This window comes from Rhinatrema bivittatum, chromosome 3 (genome assembly GCF_901001135.1).
Source record: "Rhinatrema bivittatum chromosome 3, aRhiBiv1.1, whole genome shotgun sequence".
Taxonomy (NCBI): Eukaryota; Metazoa; Chordata; class Amphibia; order Gymnophiona; family Rhinatrematidae; genus Rhinatrema; species Rhinatrema bivittatum.
Genome location: NC_042617.1, coordinates 452965067 through 452977902, shown reverse-complemented (window position 1 = coordinate 452977902; position 12836 = coordinate 452965067). Strand labels below are relative to the sequence as shown.

The 12836-nt window shown below is 45.8% G+C and overlaps 1 protein-coding gene across 1 annotated transcript in view; it reads right to left on the bottom strand.

Moving 5' to 3' along the window:
• The window catches only part of GREB1 (growth regulating estrogen receptor binding 1), a 607716-nt gene that overhangs the window by 393208 nt on the left and 201672 nt on the right, over nucleotides 1-12836 (bottom strand). Inside the window, 1 exon segment of the mRNA XM_029595920.1 lies at nucleotides 10164-10320. Within this exon segment, the coding sequence (XP_029451780.1) occupies nucleotides 10164-10320 (157 nt within the window).

The window sequence follows — 12836 nt, the reverse complement described above, 5'->3', positions numbered from 1 at the left end:
GGAACGCATGAACGGATCGGGGCCCCCCCTTGCCAAATGCAACGTATCTGCCCCTCCACGAATACGAATACCGAATGTAACGTATGCGGTCCCTCTGCACATTCCTAATATGTATGTCTACTTTCAATTTACGCCTCTGCATTCTGAATATTTTGTTACATGCAGCCATCCCAGGTGCACATTGACATTTATGCACAAAGTTTTTAAGGTCTAAAGTAAATATTTCTTTTAAAATTATTTAGTTTACATCAGTAATTTAGATTGTTGTCAAATATGTATACATAGGAGTTTTAGCTACTCAACACATTAAATAGTTTCCTGTCGAAGTGTAGTTGATTTGGTTTTGCTATTATAAGCAGAGATAAGAATGGTTCCAGTGTATTCTAGCATTTGTCCAACTAGTTATTCAGCTTTATTTCCAATACATTAAATACCAACTACCTTTATCTGTGAAAGATGTGCTAAATTTTAAGTAGTTGTCACTGTAAACATATTTTTGTTTAGAGATTTTCTCTCCCATGTGGAATGTATGATGTCATATCCATTGATTAGTATTCTGGGATTTATGGTTTTGCTTATTTCAATAAATTAATGTTGAAATTTAATAAAATTAATGCATTATTTTGAGGATTTAATGTAATTGATGACACACTTTTAAAATGATATGGAAATGAGATGTCTGGATTTTTGTTTATTTAGAAGATAGTCTGGTCACAGTAAAAAATATACTGCAGTTATTATATTAGGCCAACCCATATCTGAGTGATTTTCTATGTACATTGCAGATAACCTCAATCTGTCACTTCTTGCTCACACTGGGGTAGATTTTCAAAGGGTTATGCGCTAACTTACGTGCGTAACCTGAAAACCTGCCCCTGCGCGCACCGAGCCTATTTTGCACAGGCTCGGCAGCGCGCGCGTACCAGGGCTTTGAAAAAGGGGCGGGAAGGGGGCGGGGTCGTGGTCCGGGGGCGAAACCCGAGGTGTCCGGCACAGTGGCTATGCCGGCAGCCGGCCAGCGCGCGCAAGATCTGGCAGGCGTATCTACTTGAAATAAGGTAGGGGGGATTTAGGTAGGGCTGGAGGGTGGGTTAGATAGGGGAAGGGAGGTAAAGGTGGGGGGGAGCAGAAGAAAAGTTCCCTCCCAGGCCGCTCCGATGTCGAAGTGGCCTCAAGGGAACGGGGAAAGCCAAGTGTGCACCCCTTTGTGCGTGCCAGCCCTGGATTTTATAACATGTGTGCGGCAAATGTACCCCGCACGCGCCGTTTCGAAAATCTGCCCCACTGCTTCTCTGCAAGCTGTATTTTGCACCAATGTTTTTTTTATATCTTATCTCTTAAAGCACTGGAAGCTCTTTGCTTAGGGAATTCCCAGTTCCTATAATTCTACTTTTATCAATGTATTGATTGTCTTAAACCCCTGTGCAGCCAGACTGGAGAAGAGCGGTTGTGGTTCCGCTTCATAAGAGTGGTAGAAGACAGGAGGCTGGAAACTACAGGCCTGTTAGCCTCACTTTGAGGTGGGAAAATTAATGGAGACGCTGCTGAAAGAAAGGATAGTGAACTATCTACAATCCGGGCGTCCATTGCTCCTACCATGTGACAGAGGCCGGCCAATGGCACCGATAGCCCCTGTCACATGGTAAGGGCAAAGGGCCACCGGCGCCATTTTGTTTACTAGCAGTCGACGGCCCAAGAGCAGGAGAGCGCTCCCAGGACCCCCGCTGGACCACCAGGGACTTTCGGCAACTTTTGGGGGGGTCAGTTGGGTGGGGGTTGTAATGAATTAAATCTGAAGGGTTGGGGTGGGTTTAGGGGTTGTTTTTTTTTGTTTGTTTTTTTTAATCTGAAGGGTTGGGGCGGGTTTTGGGCATTGTTTCGGGGGGCAGACGAAATAAAATTGGCCCGAACCGCGGGAAAATGAAATTTCCTGCAGTGGGCCGATAACAAAGGCCAAACCGAAAAGTTCAGCAGAATCACATCTCTAGTGTTTACAGCCTCTGAGGAAGGGGTAGCCAATTCTAGTTTGAGTGCCACAAGCAGATTGGGTTTTTGGAATCTAAGAACATAACATAAGAACATAAGATGTGCTATGCTGGGTCAGAACAAAGCCCATCGAACCCAGCATTAACTGTCTCTGAAGGCAGCCAAGCCAGGTAACAAATACCCGTCAGATCCCCAGTAGCTGATCTATTTCGTATATTTCACTCCTAGGGATAAGTGCTGGCTTTCCCATATCTATACACAATACATCTGCATGAGACGCATTTGCATGCAATGGAGATAGTATATGCAAATGCACCTCATGAACATTCAATGTGGGTATCTTGAAAATCCAACCATCTTGCAGCACTTGAGGCCCAGAATTGCCTACCCCTACTCTGGGAGTCTCAGTCATTATGCAATGGCAACACCTAGTGGACAGATGAAGTGTACATGACTGCAGGGTTCTAGAAGGGGCGGAATGATGAATCCCGCGAAAGAGGGGGTTGGGGGGCAGGCCTGTGAAAGGCCGCAGCCGTTCGCACTGCAACGGTGCGATTTCGCTGGCCACATTGCGGCCAGCTGCAGCCTTTCAAGCGAATAGCGCCACCGTAAAAGGTGGTGCTATTCGCTGCGCTACTGCCGGCGAGAATGTTCCTCACATTATCGCTGGCAGCGGTGCCGCAGCCGACTCCTCCCCCTCCTCGCCCTGACTCCTCCCCTCCCCTCCCTGTCATTTACATCCTATCGCATGCGTTAGGGCCTTATCGCGTGAGATAAGGCCCTAACGCACGCAATAAACCTTTAGAAAATAACCCCCTAAGTTTGTACCTTGCCAGTATCTTGTACCTTGTTCCATTGCCAGTAAACAAAATGAAATTCAAGATAGCACAGAAGCCTAGATTTTGCTAATCTGTGTTACCAAACAGAAGATCTAACTTCAATGCCTAGCACAGGCATCTTTTGCTTGGGGAGGCAAAGCTACGTGTTACTGTGGTAGCAATGCACAAATCTCAGATTATACATGTACATTCCGAGAGAGCCTAGCAGCTGGTGGGGTGTTCATGAGTGTGCACACCACATCTTGCTACAGACTTACTACCCTGTTGAGCATATGGGCACCACCACCACAGCCAGTCACAGGTAACATAGCCACAAAGAGCCCTTTGTACACTGCAGGCACTAACAACCTAACTGGAAGCTCTTGCCTGCCTGTCCTCTCACTCTTGCAATGAGGAGCACCTTCATTCACAAGGACACAATCCCTGCTGAACATATCTGCAACCAAGAATGCAATCTGTAATAGGCAACCCAGATGAAAAGAGCTATCTGCACACTGCAGGCACCGTCAGCCTAACTGAAATGTGTCGGCTGCCTGTCCTCTCACTCTTGCAACACCTCCAGTTGCCCTGCATAAACAGCTATTCAATGCATTGATGGACTGGTAAGTTGTTGTGGGGACCTACATGACCCAATGCAACTTTAATCATCAGCACAGCAGCTGCTAAGAACAATTTCACAATGCATGCACTGGTGCATGAACCAGAAATCCTGGCTCATACCTTGCATGTACAACTAGCATATCCCAATTTGAGTCGTACTGCAGGGTGACCCCTGGGCACTGTTGCATTCAGCAGTTCATGGGTTCCTCCCACAAACCGCCGCTCTTACTTCATTACACAGACCCCTGCTGCTCCACTCCACTGGGCTGCCCCTTCCTCTAAACATGCCGTATCACAGCAGGATGCCACTCTCGTCAAGTGCAGCAGAACACCATTGATACTTCTGGGCCCTGCTCCTCCTAGGGCGCATGTGTGCCCAACCGTGTCTAATTTAAAGGGCCAGTGGCAGGAGAAGCTAGGAGGCACCCTTTGATGACATCATTCTTAAGGCTTATAAAAGGACCCTGCAGAACGCCTCTGTTATTACGAGCGCGAGGAGCACGGTCGCTTCTAAGCAGGTGGTGAGCCCTTGGGCCACGGCAAGACTTAGGGGAGCCCCAAGCCACACTGTGGGAGGTGAGCCGATGCAGGCATGGTGAGCCAGGCAGGTACTGAAACAGGGGGTAAGGAGCGGAGTCTGACCCTCAGCCGGACCTGCACGCCCATGGCAACCAACAATGGGATGTTGATTGATGAACGGTCCTCCGACTGTTCCAAGCCCTTTCGGACCTGCCGCTGGGTACGGCATAGGGCGGCAGGCCGGACAGAGGACGAGGGCAGACAGAGTCCTTAGAACACTGAAGACATCAGATGGGGCTGAAGCAAGACATCCAAGACAGGGCTGAAGCAAGACATCCAAGACGAGGCTGAAGCAAGACATCAAAGGCAAGGGCTGAAGCAAGACACAGGCACTGTCTCTCAGGGCGCCCTACACAGCCAGCATGGCTGGACTGTCACGGACTATCCTGTCCTACAAACGCGGGAGCGGACAAGCGCAGGGAAGAGGAAGCGGTGGGTTAATGCACTCCTGGCAGTCAAGGTAGGGTAGGTTGCTGCACTCCTGGCAGACTAAAGCAGGTCTGCTGCACTCATGGCAGCCTAAAGCAGGAAGGAACATCGGGAACTGGATCAGGCACTGGATCAGGAACAGACATCAGGCAACATCAGGAACAAACATCAAGGCAACTTCATAGACAGAACAGGGGTCCATCGAAGCAAAGAAGACCACGGAGGACCTGGATCAGCAGACAGAACACAGCGATGTGCAAGGCTAATCCGAAGGCAGACATCAGGACTGGAAACAAGGAACAAGAAGACACTGAACACGAAGCCATCAAGACACAGGAGACCATGGTGGACCTGGATCGGGAGAGGTCACAGACAACTGTGGTGCCCAATCCGAAGGCCCGCAGGAAGTGGAATGAAAGTCCTTTTATACAGCTGAAGTGGGCAACTCCCTGGGAGGAGTTCACTTGGACCGCCCCTTGCTGGCCCTATAACTGAGGTGGAGTGCTGCGGGCCGGCCCCTAGGGAGAAGGGCGTGGCCAGACCAGGAAGTCCAAACCCAGCCAGCAAGCCACAGGCAGGCCTCAGGAACAGCTAGGCCTTCTCAGGCCCTGGAGCAAGTCCTGGATAGAGTGCAGGCGAGGCCCTGGCTTCGGAGCGGCCTCCAGTGGAAAGGTGAGATACCACCTGTAGCGCAGCAACAGGGAGGATCGTAACAGCCTCTCCAGTGCCTCGGCAATAGGTCAACTACCTTGGTAGCAGAAAGTTGCCTCAGCGTGTTCCTGGTGTTCATTCCTGTGTTGCTGGTCTTCGTCTTGTCAGTTCCTGATCTATTGTCCCAAGTTCTTTCATCTTGTCTTCGTGGTCAGTCTTCATGGTCAGTAAATGTTTCTTCAGGGTTCTCCACCAGTGTGCTGTCCTTGCCTCTCTGCCTGCCTTTCCGTCCTGCCTGCCCTTAGGTGAATCTCTGGCTCTGACCTTAGCTTACCCAACATCGACTCTGTTTGAACTCTGCCCACCTATGACCACTACTTGCTTCTTGTTTACGAATGAACTTTGCATGTCACTGACAACTGCTTGACTCTAACCATCCTGAACACCACATGTCCTGATCGCTTTTTGACTTTGACTCTGCCTATATTCAGGCTGACCCTGGTCCCCTGGCCTGTAACTTCACTACTGATCTTCACCTCACTCACCACCCACGCCTAAAAATTCCAGCCCTGGAACCCAAGGACTCAATTTAAGGGGCACAAGGGCTGGTACAGATGAAGCTCCAGCTGGGCCTCTACAACGACCAGCTCTGCCAGCTAATGGTGAGGACCTACAAGGCTCCTCCCTGCAGTTAATGTCAACTCCACCTTGGCCTAGGAGTCCATGCTCACAACAGATTACCGACGTCATGGATCCAGCGGATGCCACAGCCCTCCAGGCCATCCCAGGCCTAGTGAAGAAACTTCTAGAACAGCAACATTTCTTGAGCTCCTGGAGGCTTCCATGCACCGACTTAATACCCGCCTAAACGCCACTATGGCTTCAGCCTGCGGCAGCTTCACCTGCTCTTCTACAACAATATCGCCCCATCCTGTATCTGCCTGCTCCTCCCCAGTACACCAGAGACCCAAAACATCATTGCTATATGCATTTTTCCCTCCAGGCAGTGCTTTTTCCAGAGAACACTGTTAAGACGACCTTTATCCAGGCACTCCTTGATGGTAAGGCCCTGGCTTGGGCCTCACCACTATGAGAATGTGGTGACCCGATCCTTCAATATCTACAACGGTTCATGACAACCTTCAATGTTGTCTTCGACAAACCCGGCCAACTGGCTACCTCGGGTTCCGAACTCCTCCATCTACTCCAGGATACCAGGTCTCTTATGGACTAGGCTGTTGAGTTCCATACCTTGGCCGCCAAGCTAAATTGTAGTGTGGCCAGAAGGAAATTGGAACCCTTGCCCAAATGGGAGTTGGAGTTACCTGAGGGAGTGAACTCCCACAGGTCCCCACCGTCGGGAGGCGAGGTTGAGCTGATGCAAGGACCAGCTGGAGCTTCACCAATACCAGCCCCGTTCCCCGCGGGTCCGAGGTCAGAAGCCAGAGGATCCATCCAGGAGCTGCAGGAGGGAAGGCAGGAAGAGGACTCGGAAGGCAGGAACAGGACTCGGAAGGTGGGAACAGGAGCAAGAGCACAAACGAAGCACAGACGACTCACTAAAGTAAGCAAACTTGTTGCCAAGTCGAGGAAGCGGAAGGGGAGGTCTCCATAAATTGTGCCTGGCTCCTGACATCATCTGAGAGGCTAGGTGGAGTCAAGATATCCTGCCCCTTTAAGAATGGCTCTGGGGGTGTGGCTGACAAGCTAGGGAGTGTCCTGCTTGACTTGGGCTGCTCCAATGGAGGCCCGCGGCCCAGCCCCGTGAAGAGGAGGATCGGGGGTCGCCCCGAGCCTCACGCCAACCCAGCGGCAGGGACCGTGGATTTGGGGGAGGACCTAGGCCTGCGGCAGGAGCGACTCCCCACTACAGCACAGCTGCTGACACCCCCGCCGAAGGTAAGATGGGCCAAGCGCGAGCGGCCGCGGCTTCTAACATCAATTGGTGGGTTGATTGCCTATGGAGTATCTTCCTTGAGGGCCTGTCCTCCAGAATAAAGGTCAAGCTATCTGCCCATGAGCTGCCAAATCCCTGGAGGGGCTACTGACCTAGCAGGTAGGATTGACTACCGTATCCAACAACGGACCAGGGAGCTCCACCCTCCGCACAGACCCATCAAGCTTCCAGTGGCTGCTTTATCCTCCAGCCTCCACTTCACCCCCAGTACATCCAGACAAACCCATGCAGCTTAGTTGCTCCTGAGGAGAGACTCCGTCAAACCTAGTTAGGTCTATGCCTCAACTGTGCTGGCATAGGGCACCGGCTTGCTCAGTGCCCGCCCGGTCAAACCATGAAACTTCAGAGCCTAGGTTCTGTAAGGAAGCTGATCCTAGGCTTCACGCTACCTGCTCTCCAATTAACCCTTCCCATTACAATCTCCATGGGCAATCAAAACTTTTCCACCCTTATTTTGGTAGATTCGGGTGCTGGGGGTAGCTTATTGTTTTCTGTCTGTGAACCACTCTGGCCAGATCTGGTATCTGTTGCGTGGTATATAATAAATAAATAAATAGAAAGAATTGTCTCCAATTTGTTTTAAATGTGCTACTTGCTAACTTCATGGAGTGTCCCCTAGTCATTCTATTATTTGAAAGAGTAAACAACCAATTCACATTTATCCACTCTAGTCCTCTCATGATTTGTAGACCTCCATCATATCTCCCCCTCAGTCATCTCTTCTCCAAGATGAATAGCCCTAACCTCCTAGCCTTTCCTCATAGGGGAATCGTTCCATCCCCTTGATCATTTTGTTCACCCTTCTCTATACCTTCTCCAGTGCAGCTATATCTTCGTTGAGATGCGGCGACCAGAAATGAACACAGTACTCAAGGTGTGGTCACACCATGGAGTAATACAGAGGCATTATGACATTCTCTGTTTTATTCACAAAATCCTTCCTAATAATTCCTAACATTTTGTTGCTTTTTTGACCACTGCAGCACACTGAGCTGACAATTTCAATTTATTGTCCACTATGATGCCCAGATCTTTTTCCTGTCTCGTAACTCTTAAATTAAACCTAACATCGTGTAATATCTTCTTTGAGTTTCTTATTCTTAAATCAAGCTAATCAACAATTTATGCCCTTTGTTACCCATATCATAGAATTTGCATTTGGTTCAAAAGAAGGCACAGGAATTTATTGGAATACATCATATTCAACTTGTAATTAATCCTCAACTCAACAAAGGTTATCTTTGGAAGGATAAGATCCAAATAGTCTTCTCTTAGATTTGATTTCCTCCTTGATTTTAAACATTTTCAGTCTATTGCTAATTTTGGTACCATAATATATGAAACCCATTGCTTTTCTTAAAGATTCACTAACAAAAAGGCTTCTAGAATTCAAACATACTCAGCCCTAAGCATGCCAATGTTCCAATAGATAAGTGAAATTCTCATGCGCCCTGCTGGCTTTCAGCATGCTTAAGAGTTCGCATTAATTTGACTGCTTCATCTAATATCAATTTTTTTTTCACCATGAAAATACCACATCTTATTAAAGGGACAGTTTTCAAACTGACCACATTAGGACAAAGTCTAGGAGTACTTTTAACCCAGGGTTTTGTACCAGTTTTCAAAGGAAAACCATACACGTGCTTTTGCCTTGAAAGTTGACGTGGATATTTTCATCTCTTTTTCTGCAGAAACTTATTGAATATAACACGGTGGCTTTGAAAGTGCAGTCTACACGTACTATTTTCCCCGCCTGATTTAAAAATGGCCATGGAATTGCCTCCTCTAAATGCAGCTAAAATTTTGAGAGGGGCCAATTTTCAGATGACTGATTTCTCTGGGAAATTACTATTTAACATGAGTAAATGGCTATGAATATTTTGCTCATGGCAAGAGGAAATTTGTGAAGGAAAGATGCCATGCTATAGGAAGATCCAAAATCAATACATCTTTATTACAAAGTAATGTACCTACCAAGTATATAAATCACCATATCCTAACAGTAAAATACACATCACATTCACAGGAAAAAAAAAAACAGAAATGCAATGTGAGGGAGAGACCGGATCGGAAGCCCCCCCCCCCCCCCCCCCCGATGTCACCAGGGGCAGCTCCGACCATTGAAAGGCACCCTGCCACTGGCGCCCTCAAACTGGCAGCCCACCCACTACCTTTGGGCGCCCTGCGGCACTTCTCCATCGCCATGGGAACAGAAGAGAAGGGCTGTTGGCTGCCAGTAATCAAAATGGCACCGACGGCCCTTTGCCCTTACTATGTCACTGGGGCCGACCAATGGCAGCGGTAGACCCTGTGACATAGTAAGGGCAAAGGGCCGTCGGCTGCCAGTAATCAAAATGTTAGCATGGGGGGGGTGCGGCAAGAACAGTAGCGAGAGGTGGGGTAGGAGTGGGGGGTAACGTGAAGGGCGCTTTGCGAGCGGGGATTAGAATAGGTGGTTCATGTATAAGCCTGCTTGAATAGCCAGGTCTTTAAGTTCTGTTTAAATTTCTTCGGGCAGAGTTCTTGACGTAATATCAATCACCAAAGGAAATGCAGGAAAATTGAAAGGTCCAAACGTAAGGGTTATGCATGAAAAAACAATTTTTCTTTTATTTAAATCGGTAACTCCATTGCTCAAATGTCAAGCATAGTGGTTCTCTTTAGGGTCCCCCGACACGGACCCCGTGTTTCACCCGAAGGCTGCGTCGGGAGGGGCAAGTTAAGTATTTTGAAACTTAGATGCAAAGTAACATTCATACAACTGACAAGGCAAAATTTCTTATTAATGAGACTCGTACAGGGCTCAAAATACTTTTCCCTATAACTGAACATCTCCAGTAAACTTTGCAAGTACCTCAGCAAACAAAATGCAACTTCAATTCATCTCAGTGTGAGAAATCAAAAGCAAGTAGTTTATACAGCATTTTCTAAAGTCATTTCTGCTAAAGCAAATAGAAATATGTAAAAAGCAGCATAACTATTAATGAGCTTCAAATGTATTATATACCTTTGGGTATTGAAAATATCTAGCAATGGCCAAATTAAATCTTTACCTCCTCCTTTCCCTTCTTTCAAGAAGTGTCCGTTTTTATATTAGACCAAAGTAATTTTGAATCTCCTACCTTCTTGTGAGGACAACTGTTGCTCAGCTTCCAAATACAACTGAGAAAAGACTGGCCTAGGAACCAAGTTGTTTGAACGAAGAGAGGCCTCGATCGAATTATGTAAAACTTCTTCAAAGCGCGTTGTCTTCAACTGGCCAGCATAAGAATTTCCCATCTTTCCAAAAAAGAGGAAAAAAAGGTGAAATAGAATTTCAAGGGTGCGGTTTGAGTTCCTGCATATTCATTTGTGTTAAATTTAAGGAAAAGGCATAAAAAATCCACAAACAGCTGACATTAGAACTCAAATTCTATCATGAGAGAGATAAGGGTTAGAGAACTGTATCTTCTGTTTCAACCGAAAAATTAGAGAGGCGTTGACATTTAAGGGCCTATGTACTAAATATTTTCTCCCATTTTATTTTTATGGAAAAAATGTTTAGTAAATAAGGCCCTTACTAAGCAGGCCCTGCTGGTAAACTGCAGGAAATTAACTTAATAGTCTTCTGCAATCCAACAGGGATATCACTGTCTAACATTTATTATTTATTTATTTATTTATAGGATTTATATACCGGATGTTCCTGTATAATATACATATCAGCCCGGTTTACAACAAGGAACATGAACTATCGCCTCATTAGCGTTTTACATTGAACAGATTAAACAATTAACAAATTAGTAGATATTTGCTGAACAGTTAACAAGAAACATGCAAGGCGCATGGAGGAAACTTAGTGGAGCTTACAGTGAACCGAAAAACATGATTATATGATTATATACATTTCAATAGTGATCTCTTTGGGAACTTGTATGCCTGGGACTGGGGAAAGAGCAACTAAGCTGAAATTGTCATTCTTCCTGCTCTTAGCTCTCAGGGAATGCTTGTGTGAACAACCAAGTCTTAAGTTTCTTTTTGAATGTAGTATGACAAGGTTCAAGGTGAAGGTCTGGAGGTAGCGAGTTCCAGAGTGAAGGGCCCACTGTGGATAGTGCGCGTTTCCTCAGGGAGGATTTCGCCGGTTGGGTGATTAGCCTGTTCTGGTACGCACTTCTAGTCGGTTTCTTGGAGGTGTGTAGCTGAAGTTGAAAAGTTAAGTTGAGAGGAGAGATGTTATATAAGGCCTTGTGTATCATCATTATGGATTTGAACTGAATCCTGTATTTAATCGGTAGCCAGTGTAGATGCTGGAGGATTGGGGTGATATGATCCCTTTTTTTGGCGTTTGAGAGAATTCTTGCCGAGGCATTCAGGACCATCTGAAGTGGTTTGGTTTCCATGTCTAGTAACATCCTTCTAAAGATGTTACTAGACATGGAACTGTAATTATTCTGAGGATCAACAGTCTTAGGCGCAATTAAGAATATACAATTTACATAGAAATAAATATAAATATGTATTTTTTTCCAAGCAACATATTCTGATATTCTGTTTTACATGATTACAAGGAATGTCCTTGGAAGGTTCTTCTCCCATAAACCACAGTTCTTTTGCATGTGGGATTACAACAAACTGGATTTATTACAAATCTACTGCTAAGGAATCTTAAACCTAGTTTAGAAATGTTCCATGCTTGCAAAATAATCTCTTCCTTGTTGTTGTTAATTGTATTTCCTAGGAAGCAGGGCCTGAGTGCTGAATATGAGTCAGCAAGGTGAAGAAAGATCTGCCATTCTTGGAGGGGCTCAGTACAAGCAGAAGTATTTTTATTGCTTTTGATTCAAGTGGTGTAGCTTATATTTTTCAAACAGGAATATGTTTTGCATTGCTTTTCAGTTTGCTGGGTTATTTTTGCTGTGTGATTTATAGAGGGGAATTTTAAAAGGAATAGAGCTGTTTTGATGTGTTGGGATTTCTTTTTTTTCTAACTTTTGTACCCTCCACAACTTCAACCCACTCCACCTTTCACTCTTACAATATAAATGGGTCATCAATTAGGGGTTGAATTAAACAGAATAACTTGGCATTGGTCTGCAGAGAAACATAAGAAAGCAATTTATATCAATTGGTAGTCATTTGTGAAAACAGAACACAAATAAAGTTAAGGGGGAACTTAATTAGTATTATATTAAAAATTTCAGGTAATTAATTTTAGTTGATCTGACTTTTTTCTATAATATAATAAATATTTTAAAATGTGGTAAAATATTACAAATTTAATATCAGTAAAAGCTTATTTACAATAAAAACAAACAAAATTAGCACAATGATGGATTCAATACACCCAACATGGCCATGTTTTAACAAGATGTCTGCTTTAGGGGTGATTATATATTTGATCATCCTTATGCTCTCCTAACTAACAGGCCGATACAGTACAGCGCGCTCTGGTGGAGCGCACTGTTAACCCGCATTTGGACGTGCGTTTTCGACGCGCTAGCTTTACCCCTTATTCAGTAAGGGGTAATAGCGCGTCGAAAACCCACATCCAACCACCCCCCCACCCCCCCCCCCCCCCCGAAACTAATAGCGCCCGCAACATGCAAATGCATGTTGATGGCCCTATTAGTTATTTCTGCGCAATACAGAAAGTAAAATGTGCAGACAAGCCGCAGTAAAAACTGCTTTTCTGTGCACCCTCCGACTTAATATCATGGTGATATTAAGTCAGAGGCCCCAAAAGTAAAAAAAATGTAAAAATTGAAAAAAAAAAAATTAAAAATCGGCCCGCGGGTCGGAAAACAGACGTTCAA